The 20,571-nt window shown below is 45.7% G+C and overlaps 1 protein-coding gene across 1 annotated transcript in view; it reads left to right on the forward strand.

Moving 5' to 3' along the window:
- Nucleotides 1-711: 711 nt before the first annotated feature.
- The window catches only part of NOX5 (NADPH oxidase 5), a 62,202-nt gene continuing 42,342 nt past the window's right edge, over nt 712-20,571 (forward strand). The window contains exons 1-3 of the mRNA XM_069762420.1: nt 712-831; nt 5,993-6,143; nt 15,640-15,850. Of these exons, the coding sequence (XP_069618521.1) occupies nt 712-831; nt 5,993-6,143; nt 15,640-15,850 (482 nt within the window). The remainder of the gene's footprint in view (nt 832-5,992; nt 6,144-15,639; nt 15,851-20,571) is intronic.

Below are 20,571 nucleotides of genomic sequence, written 5' to 3' on the forward strand. Positions count from 1 at the left end.
TTTTTTTCGCGTTTTTCCTGCTATTCTATGCATTTGAAAAAAAACGCAAGAAAAAACGCATCAAAAACGCATAAAAAACGCGCAAAAAAGCTTCAAAACCGCGAAAAAAAACGCATGCGGATTTCTGGCAGAAATGTCAGGTTTTTTTGTCAGGAAAGTTTCTGCCAGAAATCCTGACGTGTGCACATAGCCTGACCCTTGTCTCTTTCCCTTTCTGTTTAGATTGTAGAGCAGGACTAGTGTTCCTGCTGCAGGGCCGTTCTTAGGGTAAGGTGAGACAGTTATAGGAGCGCGATCGCCACACGGGGTGAAATAGCCCATCGAGCGATGTCAGCGAGCTCAAGGTTACGCAGGGAAAGTTTCAGGGGTTGCACCTCTTATCTTTCCCTAGTAGCAGTGCTCCCCTTCCCATCGCCATGCACCGTCTGGCTTCTTGGTGGAGCTTGGCATCCAAGGACTACCATGGAGACATGTTTGGTGTCTGCCGGCAGCCAAGTCTCACTTTGCCATCAGAGAGCAGGTTAATGCCCAGTAGGCACTATGCCCCGGGTAATAACCTTCCGATTAAAGCCTAGTTCATCACGCAGAGGGTCTACACCCGCCAGTTTGACACTGTCACATTGTACAAGAAGTCTGGTCCGCCAGAATGTCATAGAGTCAAAGCATCTTTGTGGTGTAGTTTTGTTACATATTATTTCTTATTCTAGCATCATGACCACAGATGAGGATGCAAAGTGGCTGGATTGGGTAACCAAGCAGTTTGAGAGCATTGCTGGAGAAGACAAAGAAATTGATCTAGAAGAATTCAAGACAGCCCTGAAGGTTAAAGAGGTTGGTGTGGAGCTTTACAGATAATATTATTACTTCGACAATTGGATATAAGATAGGATGAGAGGTACTGCAGCAATCAGCAGACGTGCACAAAGATGAGATAATCTGAATATTCACTAACCAGTTTATAAAAACCAAGGAAAGGATGGTAGGTAAACAGTGTAGAAATAACAAAGACGAGGACAGCAGTGACTCTAAATAATTCCGACTAAGAGAATATACAGGTACAGTTAGCAGAATTAAGTTATATGTAAGCAAAATACACGTGATTAACCCTTTCTATGCATAAATAAAAAAAACGGTAGTGTTGTGCCAGTACTTTAGTAATCGCCTGCTCAGAGCAGTTTTTGAAGTCTCTTACAGAAGAGGCCTTGTCTCCTAACTAACTAGACCTCTATAAAGTTATTTATATATGCGCATATATATTCAGATGTAAGATGGTAGCGGTACATCCTGATATTGAAGTAGAAAGGTGCTTGCATGGCTGAGTCTCAAATAATCAGAAACGCTGACTTAAAGCTTTTAGAGAATGCCGATCTCTCCAACGCAGGGCTTCTCTAAGTCCTCAGAAATAAGGCCTCACGTGGCCTAGCCCAAGAGGCTGTGTCCTTGGCTGTCCGCATTGAGACGTCATGTCTGCCGCTGTCATGCTGATTGCCAGTCGTATCCTCGCTGCCTACCTGCGGGAAGCTGGTTGTCATTCAGCACGACATCGGCAGTCACACCCCATCAACAGTCCAGAAGTGATGCAGCAGAATCGCTGGCACTCTGAGCGAGCGCGGCGTAGAACAGGCAGGTGTTTAGCATAGCAACTGCTTGTCTATGGTTCTTAGGCCTATTGAAAACAATAGTTTCAGATAACCCCTTTAAATGAATGATGAGATTCCCCCTGCATTAAGTGGAGTGTGCCAAACTCTCCTCAAATAGAGTTTGCTGGTCCCACTCCTGCACAGGGGGCCCACAGGGGAATTCAGCTGTTCCCCTTGAGGCCAGTCTTAGCCTCTCTGACCTATTAAGTAATGAATTAGTTTGTACTGTGAAATCTAATGACAGTTCCCTTTAAGACCAGAAGATGGCAGCATTGTCCCACTATGGTCCTCAAAAGCAAATGATCGCATGGGCTGCAATGGTGAGTGATGCAAAATCTGTGACAGGTCTGTCATTCTGCCCCAGTGGTAGATCAGGCCTGCAGGGCCAGGTACAATTTCACTCATGTATTTATCACTATTTAAGTTAGGGGGAAAAAAAATTCAATGTGAAAACAGCCTAAAGCTCTACACTGCTTCACGCAGCACTTATTATTTATTTTACTCTCTTGTATAACACCATCATATTCCGCAGTCCTTTATGAACATTGTCATCACTGTCCCCATTGGTTCCTATCGGTATGCCTTTGGAGTGTGGTTGGAAATATACAAATTTCCTGCAGATGTCGTCCTTGGTGGGATTTGGTTTCAAAATATTTTATTGAAATTTTAACAAACAAGCAAATCAAATGGGAGGGATGGAAAGTAGAGGGGGGGGGAGGGAAAAGAGGGAAAGAAAGTAAATAGAATAAAGTACAATCAAACATATTGTTGGTATCATTAGTACTTTAAGAGAAACACTAAACATCTTGGTGTATAACCAAGAAAGGAAATTAGAGCAATTTGGAAACATGGATCAAATTTATAACTTTATAATTATTGAATGGAGCATGAACTTGTCTGACTCTTCACGTAATCGGGGTAGGGAATATCTGATCCCATCTAGACCATTTTTTCGTGAATTTTGTAAATTGGTTATTTGATATTGCAAATTGAGATTCATGTGATCTGTGTTGGGAAATTCTTAGTATTATATCTTTTGTTGATGGAATGTGTTGACTCTTCCAATGGAATGCAATACTGTTTTTTACCACTAGGCATATGTGGATTATAATTAATTTCAGATTATGGTCTAGTTGTTCAAGCCCTAATGATAGTAGGGCAGTTTGAGGTCGTAAAGTGTAGGGAGCGTTGATGAGTTTGCTAAGAATATCATTGGAAATTTTTGTCCAAAGAGAATTTACCATTGGGCAACTCCAGAAAACATGCATCATGTCGCCTCTTTGGCCGCATCCTCTCCAACATTGGGAGGAATTTATGGATCTAATGTGTGCTAGTCTGCTTGGAGTGTAATACCATCGCGACAACACCTTAAAATGGGTTTCTTGGAGGGACATAGAGAGAGTTGATTGATAGGAAATGGTTATGGCCTCTTCCCAGTCTTCGATGTTATGTGAGTTTTTTAGGTCTTGTTCCCATTTTATCATTGGAGGGCTTTTGGAGAGATTGAAGTCAAAATTAAAGTTATTGTAGATAAATTTATGACTCCAAAATATATGGTGTCCAATGTTGTTTAATAATTTAATTGATGATTCTGAGAGTTTTGGTTTATTCCCTATGAAAGACCCGATGTTCTTTTTGAGGATCAGGAATTCCATAAAGGAGGATGGGTGAATGCCAAACTTGTTTTTCAGGGTTTGAAAGCTCACAAATGTCTGACCCGTGTAAATGTCCCCTATTTTTTTAATTTTTGAGTCTGCCCATAGCTTAGGCAGAGTTTGGTTGATTATAGAGTATACAAGTGAGATGGGCATTTCTTTTAAAATATCTGATTGTTTTAAGCCTTTTTTTTTTATGGGATAATTTATGCCAAGCCTAAAGGCCCCTTCACATTAAGCGACGCTGCAGCGATACCGACAACGATCCGGATCGCTGCAGCGTCGCTGTTTGGTCGCTGGAGAGCTGTCACACAGACAGCTCTCCAGCGACCAACGATTCCGAAGTCCCCGGGTAACCAGGGTAAACATCGGGTTACTAAGCGCAGGGCCGCGCTTAGTAACCCGATGTTTACCCTGGTTACCAGCGTAAAAGTAAAAAAAACAAACACTACATACTTACCTACCGCTGTCTGTCCCCGGCGCTCAGCTTCTCTGCACTCCTCCTGTACTGGCTGTGAGCACAGCAGCCGGAAAGCAGAGCGGTGACGTCACCGCTCTGCTTTACGGCTGACCGACGCTCACAGCCAGTACAGGAGTAGTGCAGAGCACAGCGCCGGGGACAGACAGCGGTAGGTAAGTATGTAGTGTTTGTTTTTTTTTTACTTTTACGCTGGTAACCAGGGTAAACATCGGGTTACTAAGCGCGGCCCTGCGCTTAGTTACCCGATGTTTACCCTGGTTACCAGTGAAGACATCGCTGGATCGGTGTCACACACGCCGATCCAGCGATGTCCACGGGAGATCCAGCGACGAAATAAAGTTCTGGACTTTGTTCAGCGACCAACGATCTCCCAGCAGGGGCCTGATCGTTGGTCGCTGTCACACATAACGATTTCCTTAACGATATCGTTGCTACGTCACAAAAAGCAACGATATCATTAACGATATCGTTAAGTGTGACGGTACCTTTAGCCACCGCCTGGAAGAGGGGGTGTGTTACAGAGTCTGGTAGGTTATCAAATAAAGCTTTGTAGATGATTGATCTTGGATGGCAATTACGATTTATGTCCTTGGTGGGATTTGAACCCAGGACCCCAAAAGTAACAGTGCTAACCACCGAGCCACCCTGCAGCCCATTGCACTTTTATCTCTACAGGAATGGATTGATTTGTAAAATGTATATGAAATCCAATGCATTTGCAAACTTGAAGAAAAAACACTGATGTTGATGCAGTTTAGCACAACTTTTGGTCGCTGTGTAAGTATGGGGAGAGGGATGAAGGTAATATAAGAACATAACTACGAAAGAAAAATGGTGAAGTTGTTTTCGTTTACGTCAGGTCGTAATTGCAAAAATGATGATAATCTATAAGTTACAAAAATATATTAAAGGGAACCTGTCACCTGAATTTGGCGGGACCGGTTTTTGGTCATATGGGCGGAGTTTTCAGGTGTTTGATTCACCCTTTCCTTACCCGCTGGCTGCATGCTGGCCGCAATATTGGATTGAAGTTCATTCTCTGTCCTCCGTAGTACACGCCTGCGCAAGGCAAGATTGCCTTGCGCAGGCGTGTACTACGGAGGACAGAGAATGAACTTCAATCCAATATTGCGGCCAGCATGCAGCCTTGCGCAGGCGTGTACTACGGAGGACAGAGAATGAACTTCAATATTGCGGCCAGCATGCAGCCTTGCGCAGGCGTGTACTACGGAGGACAGAGAATGAACTTCAATATTGCGGCCAGCATGCAGCCTTGCGCAGGCGTGTACTACGGAGGACAGAGAATGAACTTCAATATTGCGGCCAGCATGCAGCCAGCGGGTAAGGAAAGGGTGAATCAAACACCTGAAAACTCTGCCCATATGACCGAAAACCGGTCCCACCAAATTCAGGTGACAGGTTCCCTTTAAAAAGGTGCTCGCTAACTTCAGCGTGTATTGGACTGATGGAAATAACAGTGCAGCGCTCGTCACCGCCATCAGTCTGAGGGCTTGTGCAGACGACCGTACAATTCAGTGCTATCTGTGGCTTTGGCACTCGCCCCCATGTTATTCCATGGGGCTGGGCACATGTCCAATTTTTTATGTGGTCCCTTAAAAAAATCACAGCATACACGATTTGCCTCCGATCGGATGGCACTTGCCTGTTCAGGTCTGTGGCTTTGTGGAAAACATCGGACCGCACTCAGATGACATGAAGGGAGAAACTTTTTTTTTTTAATTCTCTACATCTGAGGAAATTGGTTCTCAAAGTTGTGATTAGCATAATCGGACCGATTTTCTCGGATGTGGAGAAAATGATCGTCAGCACCTGCCCTCATAGACATAAATGGAGGGCAGCAGTCCTGTGCGACCATGCCACGGCTTTCAATGCTCCTGCAGTGAGAAGGATCTGGGGATTAGACCCCAGTTCTCAGGAGCAGTGGAATAAGACATTTATTGCTTACCTACAGTCCGGCAGGATCCGGAATGTGTGAACACCGCCTTATGATGGTACTTGATTGAAACTATTAAGAGGAGCATACACCTACATGGCATGGTGTGGGCAGATAAGCTACGGACGTGTTGGGGCGTATAGTAGAACGGTCCTGGTGGAACGTTTACAGAGCAGTTCTATATGGCCCATGATGTATATGACTTTATAACAGTATAACAAGACACATCGATGGCTTTCATCTAATTCCATCTTTGCTTCAGTCTTTCTTCGCAGAGCGTTTCTTTGCCTTATTTGATTCAGATGGCAGTGGCTCCATTAGCCTGGATGAGTTACTAAAGGCTTTTAACCTCCTAATCCATGGAAGTGATACCGACAAACTGCGATTCCTATTCCAAGTATATGACGTTGATGGTAATTGTATGGGGCTTTTGGGATTCCTGTCTGTGTCAACAACATACTGTGATCACAACTGAACATAACAAGATCTGTACACTTGAATCTATGGACCTCATGTATCAAAACTGGAAGGGTCCTTCTCCTCTCAACACCAGAGATACTTTTTTTCAAAGTAGTTTTGAAATGGAATCATAAAGACAGATTTCTTGGCTGTTGGCAACAAAGACTTTTTGATATGGTCAATTTAAAGCATGCGACCTTGTAGAGGCTCACTGCTACAATTGGCCATCTATGTCCAAATGCCAAATGTCCAACTGCTGTGTCTCCAGTGATCCTCCATGGAAAGTGGGGCCAAAGTAGAAAGGCATTTTCTACAGCCACTGTCACTTCGCTCACAGAAGTCGGACCCCACCTAATTGAATGGAATAACCTGTGTTCACCAATGTCTATCTTGAGTCAACCCTTTTATCCCAGTCCTTGGAATTACCTCTATATGACAAATTTCAAATACTGGAATAAATAGATTTTTAAAAGCTTCAGTATAAGCTGTGTGGCCAGGCATGTATGCATGGATGGTTGGGCATGCCACATTCGTTATTGGCTAAAAAAAAAAGGGCAGCCCAGATGAAGGACTTTCATTATGATGTCAATATGGAAAGGGGTTGTCGTCCTGAAAAAAATCACTTCATGTGTCAAAAGAATTTATAAATTTCTAAAATAACCTGAATTTGTGTGCCTAGGAATATTCTATTGCTCATGTGAGGGATGAACCAAAAGAACAAGCTGTCTTCCACTACATAAGGCAGGAAGTAGTAGTTTGGTGACACTGTTTATTCCCACTTGGGCTGCTGGTTGAATGCTTAAATAGGACCAGTCACTTGCTCAAAAAATGTTAATTAAATACCTTTTAAAAATCCCTGATGTCCCCTGATTCTGCTGCTCCTTTGTGTTTGAGCTGCTTCACTCCATTGCAGAAATATTCACATTTCTTTACTTTGGAGTTCAGTATGTGAAATCTCTGCTTGCAGACCACCTGGATGCTTCTTTTGAGTCTGGTGGTGTGAGCTTTCATATCTCCCTCCCCAATGCTGCCAATCACTACTCAGCAGTGTCTGAGCCTGCTAGATCAGCTGCCGAACCGTGAATGTCATTGTCTGGGACACAAGAAAGCGCACTCCCAAAGGGTAGGTTCTGAAGAAAAGCCCAGTTAGTCTGCAAGCTGAAATTTCACATATTGCACTCCAAAAGCAACAGATCTTTGCAATGGAGTGACGCAGCGCAAAATAAAAGAAGAGGTAGAATCGGGGAAGCCTAGTTTTTTTTTAACAAGATATTTAAATAAAACCTGTCACCAGGTCAAAAGTGGTCAGATTTTGCTCTTATTTTATTTCTGCTGCTCCCCTGATTACTAGATTTAAAAAAAAAAATGGTTCCAGAGATATGGGCCTTTTTATTTTGCGCTAATTGTTATACTCATTACTAAGGGGTGTGGCTCACAGGATTCTGTGTGGGCGTGTGTTAGGAGTCGAGTTTCCTCTGCTGCACAGGGGGAATCTCGATCCGTCTCCGCTGCGGTCTCCCATTCTCCTCCAGCCGCAGTGGAGCCTGCTCAGCAGGGACGTCGATCCCAGCGTCTCGCTCAGTCTGACTCTGTGAGAAGAGTTACTGCTGCTTCTCCAGCTTCTGCCTGTAAAGCCTATACTGGTCAGCAGCGAGTGGACTTCTCTGGGACTAAGTCCTTGTCTGCGCACACTGAGCATGCCCAGGGCAAGATCTCCCGTTGGAGATCGAGGGTCATGTGCTCAGACTCTGCAGCGCATTCTATTGGTCCTCTTGGCAGGTCTTGGAAGGGCAAAGTTTCTGTGGCCGCTTCCTGTCCTGCAACTATATAAACTGCGCATGACCGCACGGCCATGCGCTAGTGTACAATTTAATACGTGTGTTTGTTGTGAGTGCAAGTCGTTCTTTAATTACCCCTACCCTATTGTATGATTGTTCGCGTATGGAGTATGGCTGCTATCTAGCGCCCGACTTATCACTCAACGTGTCACACACGTGTCAGCGTCTACTGCTGTGACCGCCAGTGCGGTGCCACGCGCCAGTGTGCGCTTCCTGACCCACGTCTGGGTGCTTAGTGGTGCCTGCCAGCACGGCACAGTTCGCACTTCGGTGCCTTAATTATATAATTCCTTTCACACCCAGTAGCGGTGTAGTGCCAGCAAGGGTCTAATCGGACTACAATCCCTGTTGGGGTTTAGTTCGCTGACCACTTGCTCGCGCTCTATGTGCGGTACCGCGGTCCTGTGACGCAACAGGATCGCTTTCTTCACGCTGGGTGAGGTTTAACCCACGCGTGTATACTTTTGAATACCGCCATATTGTCTGTCATTTCCTAGCAGCAGGTTTCACCTGCACGGTGGACCCCGGACTGCGAACGCATCTATATCATCTCTCTTGGTGCGTTCCGCCAGTCCTAACATTACACTAGCGCCAGGGTCTGGCTAGTGATGACAGACAAACAGCAATCTCTGCGGCATATCCAGCAGCTGGAGGGTAGGTTGGCGGCTCTCGAGAGCGCGACCTCAGCTGTGGATGTTACTGCAGTAGCTGTACAGGCTGCCAGCGTGGCTGCAGCTACTATGTCCATTGCCACCCCTGTTCCGACATTATCTCGCCTCCCGCTGCCAGAAAAATTTTCTGGTGATAGCAAGTTTTGTAGGGGATTTGTGAGTCAGTGCTCTATTCACCTTGAGCTCCTGGCTACACGTTTTCCCACAGAGCGGGCTAAGGTGGGATTTATTCTGTCTCTATTGTCGGACAGGGCGTTGGAATGGGCTACGTCGCTGTGGGAGCGTGGCGATCATGTGGTGCAGAGTGCTCCGCTGTTTCTGAGCGCTCTGAAACAGGTCTTTTTAGGACCTCAAGTCACCCATGATACTGCGCTCCAATTGCTGGCATTAACTCAGGGTGAGTCCTTGGTCAGTCATTTTGCCGTCCAATTCCGCACCTTAGCATCTGAGCTGGATTGGTCGGATAAAGCTCTTATCCCCATATTTTGGAGGGGCTTGGCTGACCACGTAAAGGACGCTCTGGCCACTAGGGAGATTCCTGCCACACTGGAGGAGTTAATAACTGTCTCCACTCGAATTGACCTCCGTTTTAACGAGCGGAGGTTAGAGCGAGCCCAGTGTAGGCAGAGGTTTCGGCTGGCTCCTACTTTCGCCAAACCTCTGGAATTTCCGGTCCTGGTTCCTGAGTCACATGAGGCCAGGGAAGTGTCACAAGCAGGATCTAAGTCCCGGACCGCTTGTGCACTCAGGGTCTGTCATGTTTGCCAGCAGTCAGGACATCTAGCCACCAGATGTCCTCAGCGGTCGAGGAAACGTCAGCGTCTAGTGGTAGTAGGTGGAGGTACACTAGACACGGCGACGTTTGCCTCTAAGTTGTCCTTTAAGGGGACAATTACTATTGGCTCATTCTCCCACTCGGTAGAGCTCTGCGTGGATTCTGGGGCGGAGGGCAATTTTATGTCTTCTGCCTTTGCCCAACGTCACGCAATACCCCTGGTTTTGCTTGCTCAACCAGTAACGGTGCGAGTGGTGAATGGGTCGACATTGCCCTCACAGATAACACACCATGTCGCCATCTCATCAGGAGATAATTTCTCTGCTCGTCATTCCGGAAGGAATTGATGAGGTCCTGTTGGGAATACCTTGGCTACGGTACCACTCTCCTCATATTGAGTGGTCCTCAGGCAGAATTCTGGGTTGGGGTGAATCTTGTGGGGGTAGGTGTCAGAGGGAGTGCGTTCAGGTTGCTACTACTGAGGTACCCGCAGATCTATCCTCTCTCCCCAAGCAGTATTGGTCTTATGCAGACGTGTTCTCCAAAAAGGCGGCGGAGGTCCTTCCGCCTCATCGCCCCTATGACTGTCCTATTGATCTCTTGCCTGGTGCTGAGCCTCCCCGGGGTCGAGTTTATCCGCTATCTCTCCCGGAGACGGAGGCAATGTCACAGTACATCCAGGAAAATCTGGCAAGAGGATTCATTAGGAAGTCAGTGTCACCTGCTGGGGCAGGGTTCTTCTTCGTGCAGAAGAAGAATGGGGAATTGCGCCCATGCATAGACTACAGGGGTCTTAACGCCATCACCGTTAAGAATAAGTATCCTTTGCCCTTGATATCTGAGTTATTCGATAGACTTCGGGGAGCAAGGGTATTTACTAAATTAGATTTGCGGGGTGCTTACAACCTGATTCGCATCCGTGAGGGGGACGAATGGAAGACGGCCTTTAACACCAGGGATGGGCACTATGAATATCTGGTGATGCCCTTCGGGCTCTGTAATGCCCCAGCCGTTTTCCAAGACTTTGTGAACGATATCTTCCGGGATATGCTTTCCACCTCGGTCGTAGTCTATCTGGATGATATTCTTATCTACTCTCCAGATATTGACTCCCACCGGAGAGATGTTTGCAAAGTCTTCGACCTCCTACGGGCAAACTTCCTCTATGCCAAATTGGAGAAGTGTATGTTTGAGCAGGAGTCTTTACCTTTCCTGGGCTACATCATCTCGGCCCAGGGATTGGCTATGGATCCTGCCAAACTACAGGCAGTGATGGACTGGCAGGAACCCCATTCTCTGAAAGCGGTGCAGCGCTTTATGGGGTTCATAAATTACTATCGTCAGTTCATCCCCCACTTCTCAACCCTGATAGCTCCCTTGGTATCCCTCACCAAGAAGGGAGCGAATCCTAAATCGTGGTCCGAAGAGGTCTCCAAGGCCTTCACTTCTATTAAGTCCCACTTTGCTAGCACTCCCATCTTACATCGTCCCGATGTGGATAAGCCATTCCTAATGGAGGTGGATGCCTCTTCCATTGGTGAAGGAGCAGTCCTCTATCAAAAGGATGCTCAAGGTCGGAAGCATCCATGCTTCTTCTTCTCAAAAACCTTCTCACCAGCGGAGAGAAATTACTCCATCGGGGATAGGGAGTTGCTGGCAATGAAGTTGGCCTTTTCGGAATGGAGACATCTCTTGGAGGGTGCTCGGTTCCCATTCCAAGTCTTCACGGACCAAAAGAATTTGGTCTATTTACAGACAGCCCAGCGGCTGAATTCTCGTCAGGCCAGATGGTCCTTGTTTTTCTCCCGGTTCCACTTCACTCTAAATTATCTCGCCGGGGAGAAGAACATTCGTGCTGACGCTCTCTCTCGCTCCCTGGTGTCAACTGTGGAGGAGGAGGACGAGCCTCGGCTCATTGTCCCTTCAGAGAGTCTGAGAACCGTAGCTCCGGTTTCGCGGGAGTCTGTGCCTCCGGGCAAGACTTTTGTCCCCATCAATTTGCGTCCGGAGGTTCTCTCGTGGGCTCATTCGTCCAGAGTGGGTGGACACTTTGGGGCAAAGAGGACATCTGAGTTGTTGGCGAGAATGTATTGGTGGCCACATATGGTTCGTGACATTGGAGACTACGTTCGGGCATGTGTCTCTTGTGCCAAAAATAAGTCTCTCCGTCAACAGCCAGCTGGGTTGTTATACCCTCTGCCGGTGGCAGACAGGCCCTGGGAGATGGTCGGGATGGACTTTGTGGTGGGTTTGCCCAAGTCACGTGGCTGTACTGTCATTTGGGTTATCACCGACCATTTTTCTAAAATGGTGCATTTGGTGCCGCTTCCCCGGCTACCTTCTGCACGGGCCTTGGCAGCATTGTTTGTTAAACACATCTTCCGTCTTCACGGTATGCCAGACAAAATTGTCAGTGACCGGGGTCCCCAGTTTGCGTCTCGGTTCTGGAGAGAGCTTTGTCGCCTTCTCAGTATCGAGTTGAATCTCTCTTCGGCATATCATCCCGAGACGAATGGGTTGGTGGAGAGAGCCAACCAGACCTTGGTCACATATCTGCGACATTTTGTCTCTGCTAAACAAGATGACTGGGCATCTTTGCTACCGTGGGCGGAGTTTGCTCTTAACAATGCTGTAGCTGACTCCACTGGACAGACCCCATTCCTCCTTAACTATGGTCAGCATCCGCGGGTACCTGTGCCCTTGCCCGTGTCTTCCGCCGATTCCAGGGTGGCAGACTGAGCTGTGGAGGCACGGGACATTTGGGATCGCACTCAGGATGCCATTCGGGCTTCCAAGGAGAGAATGAGGTCCTCCGCCGATGTTCATCGGCGCCCTGCTCCGACCTTTGCTCCTGGCGACTTGGTGTGGCTCTCCGCCCGTAACATCAGGCTGCGAGTTGAGTCCACTAAGTTTGCGCCTCGCTACTTGGGTCCCTTCAAGGTTCTCGAACAGGTTAATCCTGTGGTCTACCGCCTGGCTCTTCCTCCACGCTTGGGTATCACCGACACCTTTCATGTGTCCCTCTTGAAACCCGTATACATGTCCCGGTTTTCCGAGTCATCTGCCGGGACATCGGGTTCGTCTACGGACGATTACGAGGTGAACGCTATTTTGGGGTGTAAGGTGGTACGCGGCAAAAAGTTCTATCTGGTGGATTGGAAGGGTTATGGTCCAGAGAACAGGTCATGGGAGCCTGCTGAAAACATTCGGGCCCCACAGCTCATTGCTGCCTTCGAACGTAGCGAGGCCCAAGGAGGGGGGGGCCCTAGGAGGGGGGGTAATGTTAGGAGTCGAGTTTCCTCTGCTGCACAGGGGGAATCTCGATCCGTCTCCGCTGCGGTCTCCCATTCTCCTCCAGCCGCAGTGGAGCCTGCTCAGCAGGGACGTCGATCCCAGCGTCTCGCTCAGTCTGACTCTGTGAGAAGAGTTACTGCTGCTTCTCCAGCTTCTGCCTGTAAAGCCTATACTGGTCAGCAGCGAGTGGACTTCTCTGGGACTAAGTCCTTGTCTGCGCACACTGAGCATGCCCAGGGCAAGATCTCCCGTTGGAGATCGAGGGTCATGTGCTCAGACTCTGCAGCGCATTCTATTGGTCCTCTTGGCAGGTCTTGGAAGGGCAAAGTTTCTGTGGCCGCTTCCTGTCCTGCAACTATATAAACTGCGCATGACCGCACGGCCATGCGCTAGTGTACAATTTAATACGTGTGTTTGTTGTGAGTGCAAGTCGTTCTTTAATTACCCCTACCCTATTGTATGATTGTTCGCATATGGAGTATGGCTGCTATCTAGCTTATCACTCAACGTGTCACACACGTGTCAGCGTCTACTGCTGTGACCGCCAGTGCAGTGCCACACGCCAGTGTGCGCTTCCTGACCCACGTCTGGGTGCTTAGTGGTGCCTGCCAGCACGGCACAGTTTGCACTTCGGTGCCTTAATTATATAATTCCTTTCACACCCAGTAGCGGTGTAGTGCCAGCAAGGGTCTAATCGGACTACAATCCCTGTTGGGGTTTAGTTCGCTGACCACTTGCTCGCGCTCTATGTGCGGTACCGCGGTCCTGTGACGCAACAGGATCGCTTTCTTCACGCTGGGTGAGGTTTAACCCACGCGTGTATACTTTTGAATACCGCCATATTGTCTGTCATTTCCTAGCAGCAGGTTTCACCTGCACGGTGGACCCCGGACTGCGAACGCATCTATATCATCTCTCTTGGTGCGTTCCGCCAGTCCTAACAGCGTGTCTCTAAGATTCTCTCCTCCGTGAGCAACGCCCCCTTGGAAAGATCAAAAAAATGAGCACTAAGTAAAAAAGGCCCAGATCTCTGGAACCATATGGCATATTTGAAAAAGATAAATAAATACTCAGAATACTCAGGGGAACAGTGGGAATAAACCAAGAGCAAAAAGCTCAGGTCCACTTTAACCAAATTTTTTTGAGCAAGTGACAGGTCCTATTTAACAGTAGAAATGAACTTAATCATAGTACTTGTGAATACATTTATATACAGTGGGGCAAAAAAGTATTTAGTCAGTCAGCAATAGTGCAAGTTCCACCACTTAAAAAGATGAGAGGCGTCTGTAATTTACATCATAGGTAGACCTCAACTATGGGAGACAAAGTGAGGAAAAAAAATCCAGAAAATCACATTGTCTGTTTTTTTATCATTTTTTTTTGCATATTATGGTGGAAAATAAGTATTTGGTCAGAAACAAACAATCAAGATTTCTAGCTCTCACAGACCTGTAACTTCTTCTTTAAGAGTCTCCTCTTTCCTCCACTCATTACCTGTAGTAATGGCACCTGTTTAAATTTGTTATCAGTATAAAAAGACACCTGTGCACACCCTCAAACAGTCTGACTCCAAACTCCACTATGGTGAAGACCAAAGAGCTGTCAAAGGACACCAGAAACAAAATTGTAGCCCTGCACCAGGCTGGGAAGACTGAATCTGCAATAGCCAACCAGCTTGGAGTGAAGAAATCAACAGTGGGAGCAATAATTAGAAAATGGAAGACATACAAGACCACTGATAATCTCCCTCGATCTGGGGCTTCACGCAAAATCCCACCCCGTGGGGTCAGAATGATCACAAGAACGGTGAGCAAAAATCCCAGAACCACGCAGGGGGCCCTAGTGAATGAACTGCAGAGAGCTGGGACCAATGTAACAAGGCCTACCATAAGTAACACACTACGCCACCATGGACTCAGATCCTGCAGTGCCAGACGTGTCCCACTGCTTAAGCCAGTACATGTCCGGGCCCGTCTGAAGTTTGCTAGAGAGCATTTGGATGATCCAGAGGAGTTTTGGGAGAATGTCCTATGGTCTGATGAAACCAAACTGAAACTGTTTGGTAGAAACACAACTTGTCGTGTTTGGAGGAAAAAGAATACTGAGTTGCATCCATCAAACACCATACCTACTGTAAAGCATGGTGGTGGAAACATCATGCTTTGGGGCTGTTTCTCTGCAAAGGGGCCAGGATGACTGATCCGGGTACATGAAAGAATGAATGGGGCCATGTATCGTGAGATTTTGAGTGCAAACCTCCTTCCATCAGCAAGGGCATTGAAGATGAAACGTGGCTGGCATCCAACATGACAATGATCCAAAGCACACCGCCAGGGCAACGAAGGAGTGGCTTCGTAAGAAGCATTTCAAGGTCCTGGAGTGGCCTAGCCAGTCTCCAGATCTCAACCCTATAGAAAACCTTTGGAGGGAGTTGAAAATCCGTGTTGCCAAGCGAAAAGCCAAAAACATCACTGCTCTAGAGGAGATCTGCATGGAGGAATGGGCCAACATACCAACAACAGTGTGTGGCAACCTTGTGAAGACTTACAGAAAACGTTTGACCTCTGTCATTGCCAACAAAGGATATATTACAAAGTATTGAGATGAAATTTTGTTTCTGACCAAATACTTATTTTCCACCATAATATGCAAATAAAATGTTAAAAAAACAGACAATGTGATTTTCTGGATTTTTTTTCTCAGTTTGTCTCCCATAGTTGAGGTCTACCTATGATGTCAATTACAGGCGCCTCTCATCTTTTTAAGTGGTGGAACTTGCACTATTGCTGACTGACTAAATACTTTTTTGCCCCACTATAAATCGATATGACTGTCTCCTAAAAGCGGTAACATTGACTTCTGTATAATTTAGGCAGTGGTTCCATTGACCCAGATGAGCTGCGCACAGTGCTGAGCTCCTGCCTGCTGGAAAATGCCATCTCACTGCCAGAAGAGAAGTTGGATGACTTAACTCTTGTACTTTTCCAGTCCGCCGACAAGGACAACAGTGGATCCATCACTTTTCAAGAACTAAAGGAAGAACTGGAGCGTTTCCCAGAAGTCATGGAAAATCTTACCATCAGGTAGTTGGATTTGGAATCAGTAATTTCCTTTCATGCGTCTGCTAAATTAAAAAGGACTTCTAAAAAAAAAAACATGGCCAAACCAGGAAATAGGTTAAAAATCCCCTTTACTTATCTCTTCTGTTCCACACCACCACACCCACCAGAGCTCCAGTCTCCGCTTACTTCCTGCCGCAATCCCGTGCCCCACATTTATGTGACCTATGAGGCCATTGACTGGCTGCAATCTCTACAGTAAGGCCGGCTTCACACTCAGCGTATGAAAATACGGTCCGTATATTACGGCCGTAATACGCTGAAATGTCCCGAAAATAGTGGTCCGTAGCTCCTCCGTAGGCAGGGTGTGTCAGCGTTTTTTGCGCATGGCATCCTCCGTATGTAATCCGTATGGCATCCGTACTGCGTGGTTTTCTCGCAGGCTTGCAAAACCAACATACCGCTATAGAAATGATCCATGTGTCCCAAAAAGAAAAAAATATATATATATACTGTCTATATATATATATATATATATATATATATATATATATGTCATTAGACACATATATGTATATATATTAATATTTATTCCAGCGCTATACAGCTTGAAAGCCGGTAATTCAATTACCGGCTTTTTCTTTCTCCTTCTTAAAACCCGACATGATTTGAGACATGGTTTACATACAGTAAACCATGTCTTCTCTCCATTTTTTTTGCAGATTCCACACTACTAATGTCAGTAGTGTGTATCTGCAAAATTTGGCCGTTCTAGCTCTTAAAATAAAGGGTTAAATGGCGGAAAAAATTGGCGTGGGCTCCCGCGCAATTTTCTCCGCCAGAGTAGTAAAGCCAGTGACTGAGGGCAGATATTAATAGCCTGGAGAGGGTCCATGGTTATTGGCCCCCCCCTGGCTAAAAATATCTGCCCCCAGCCACCCCAGAAAAGGCACATCTGGAAGATGCGCCTATTCTGGCACTTGGCCACTCTCTTCCCATTCCCGTGTAGCGGTGGGATATGGGGTAATGAAGGGTTAATGCCACCTTGCTATTGTAAGGTGACATTAAGCCTAATTAATAATGGAGAGGCGTCAATTATGACACCTATCCATTATTAATCCAATTGAATGAAAGGGTTAAATAAAACACAAACACATTATTTAAAATTATTTTAATGAAATAAAAACAATGGTTGTTGGAGTATTTTATTCTACGCCCAATCCAATCACTGAAGACCCTCGTTCTGTGAAAGAAAAAACATAATAAACCAACAATATACTTACCCTCCGCAGATCTGTAACGTCCAACGATGTAAATCCTTCTGAAGGGGTTAAAACATTTTGCAGCAAGGAGCTTTGCTAATGCAGGCTGCTCCTCGCTGCAAAACCCTGGGGAATGAGTCTAAATATAGATCAATGAGCTATATTTAGCTTCATTTGCGGTGAGGCGCCCTCTGCTGGATGTTCATAGATCGTGGGAAATTTCCTAGAAAGCTCCCAGGCTTTCTAGGCAAGTTCCCACGATCTATAAACAGCCAGCAAAGGGCGCCTCACCGCAAATGAAGCTAAATATAGCTCATTGATCTATATTTAGACTCATTCCCCGGGGTTTTGCAGCGAGGAGCAGCCTGCATTAGCAAAGCTCCTTGCTGCAAAATGTTTTAACCCCTTCAGAAGGATTTACATCGTTGGACGTTACAGATCTGCGGAGGGTAAGTATATTGTTGGTTTATTATGTTTTTTCTTTCACAGAACGAGGGTCTTCAGTGATTGGATTGGGCGTAGAATAAAATACTCCAACAACCATTGTTTTTATTTCATTAAAATAATTTTAAATAATGTGTTTGTGTTTTATTTAACCCTTTCATTCAATTGGATTAATAATGGATAGGTGTCATAATTGACGCCTCTCCATTATTAATTAGGCTTAATGTCACCTTACAATAGCAAGGTGGCATTAACCCTTCATTACCCCATATCCCACCGCTACACGGGAATGGGAAGAGAGTGGCCAAGTGCCAGAATAGGCGCATCTTCCAGATGTGCCTTTTCTGGGGTGGCTGGGGGCAGATATTTTTAGCCAGGGGGGGGGCCAATAACCATGGACCCTCTCCAGGCTATTAATATCTGCCCTCAGTCACTGGCTTTACTACTCTGGCGGAGAAAATTGCGCGGGAGCTCACGCCAATTTTTTCCGCCATTTAACCCTTTATTTTAAGAGCTAGAACGGCCAAATTTTGCAGATACACACTACTGACATTAGTAGTGTGGAATCTGCAAAAAAAATGGAGAGAAGACATGGTTTACTGTATGTAAACCATGTCTCAAATCATGTCGGGTTTTAGGAAGGAGAAAGAAAAAGCCGGTAATTGAATTACCGGCTTTCAAGCTGTATAGCGCTGGAATAAATATTAATATATGTACATATATGTGTCTCACTGACATATATATATATATACCTATTCTATGTGTACACATTTATTCTACCTATTGGACTGTAAGCTGTCAGTGTGATTTTACTGTACACCGCACTGAATTACCGGCTTTTCTCTCTAACAGCGCTGCGTATTTCTCGCAAGTCACACTGCTTGTCCGTGTGAAATCCGCATTTTTCACGCTTCCATAGACTTTCATTGGCGTATTTCTTGCGCAGTACGGTGACAAACGCAGCATGCTGCGATTTTGTACGGCCGTAGAAAGCCGTATAATACTGATCAGTAAAATACGGCAGATAGGAGCAGGGGCATAGAGAATAATTGTGCCGTATTTTTTGCGAGTTTTACGGACGTAGTTTCTGCGCTCTTACGTCCGTAAAACTCGCAAGTGTGAAGCCGGCCTAACACAGCAGACACCGGCGATGGGGAATTATGTATGAGGCCGGCTTCACACTCAGCGTATGAAAATACTGTCCGTATATTACGGCCGTAATACGCTGAAATGTCCCGAAAATAGTGGTCCGTAGCTCCTCCGTAGGCATGGTGTGTCAGCGTTTTTTGCGCATGGCATCCTCCGTATGTAATCCGTATGGCATCCGTACTGCGTGGTTTTCTCGCAGGCTTGCAAAACCAACATACCGCTATAGAAATGATCCATGTGTCCCAAAAAGAACAAAATATATATATATACTGTCTATATATATATATATATATATATATATATATATATATATATGTCATTAGACACATATATGTATATATATTAATATTTTTTCCAGCGCTATACAGCTTGAAAACCGGTAATTCAATTACCGGCTTTTTCTTTCTCCTTCCTAAAACCCGACATGATTTGAGACATGGTTTACATATAGTAAACCATGTCTTCTCTCCATTTTTTTTGCAGATTCCACACTACTAATGTCAGTAGTGTGTATCTGCAAAATTTGGCCGTTCTAGCTCTTAAAATAAAGGGTTAAATGGCGGAAAAAATTGGCGTGGGCTCCCGCGCAATTTTCTCCGCCAGAGTAGTAAAGCCAGTGACTGAGGGCAGATATTAATAGCCTGGAGAGGGTCCACGGTTATTGGCCCCCCCCTGGCTAAAAATATCTGCCCCCAGCCACCCCAGAAAAGGCACATCTGGAAGATGCGCCTATTCTGGCACTTGGCCACTCTCTTCCCATTCCCGTGTAGCGGTGGGATATGGGGTAATGAAGGGTTAATGTCACCTTGCTATTGTAAGGTGACATTAAGCCTAATTAATAATGGAGAGGCGTCAATTTTGACACCTATCCATTATTAATCCAATTGTAGTAAAGGGTTAAATAAAAGACAAACACATTATTTAAAATTATTTTAATGAAATAAAAACAATGGTTGTTGGAGTATTTTATTCTACGCCCAATCCAGTCACTGAAGACCCTCGTTCTGTGAACGAAAAAACATAATAAACCAACAATATACTTACCCTCCGCAGATCTGTAACGTCCAACGATGTAAATCCTTCTGAAGGGGTTAAAACATTTTGCAGCAAGGAGCTTTGCTAATGCAGGCTGCTCCTCGCTGCAAAACCCCGGGGAATGAGTCTAAATATAGATCAATGAGCTATATTTAGCTTCATTTGCGTGAGGCGCCCTCTGCTGGATGTTCATAGATCGTGGGAAATTTCATAGAAAGCTCCCAGGCTTTCTAGGCAAGTTCCCACGATCTATAAACAGCCAGCAGAGGGCGCCTCACCGCAAATGAAGCTAAATATAGCTCATTGATCTATATTTAGACTCATTCCCTGGGTTTTGCAGCGAGGAGTAGCATTGCATTAGCAAAGCTCCTTGCTGCAAAATGTTTTAACCCCTTCAGAAGGATTTACATCGTTGGACGTTACAGATCTGCGGAGGGTAAGTATATTGTTGGTTTATTATGTTTTTTCGTTCACAGAACGAGGGTCTTCAGTGACTGAATTGGGCGTAGAATAAAATACTCCAACAACCATTGTTTTTATTTCATTAAAATAATTTTAAATAATGTGTTTGTCTTTTATTTAACCCTTTACTACAATTGGATTAATAATGGATAGGTGTCAAAATTGACGCCTCTCCATTATTAATTAGGCTTAATGTCACCTTACAATAGCAAGGTGACATTAACCCTTCATTACCCCATATCCCACCGCTACACGGGAATGGGAAGAGAGTGGCCAAGTGCCAGAATAGGCGCATCTTCCAGATGTGCCTTTTCTGGGGTGGCTGGGGGCAGATATTTGTAGCCAAGGGGGGGCCAATAACCATAGACCCTCTCCAGGCTATTAATATCTGCC

Source organism: Ranitomeya imitator, chromosome 4, assembly GCF_032444005.1.
Source record: "Ranitomeya imitator isolate aRanImi1 chromosome 4, aRanImi1.pri, whole genome shotgun sequence".
Classification (NCBI taxonomy): domain Eukaryota; kingdom Metazoa; phylum Chordata; class Amphibia; order Anura; family Dendrobatidae; genus Ranitomeya; species Ranitomeya imitator.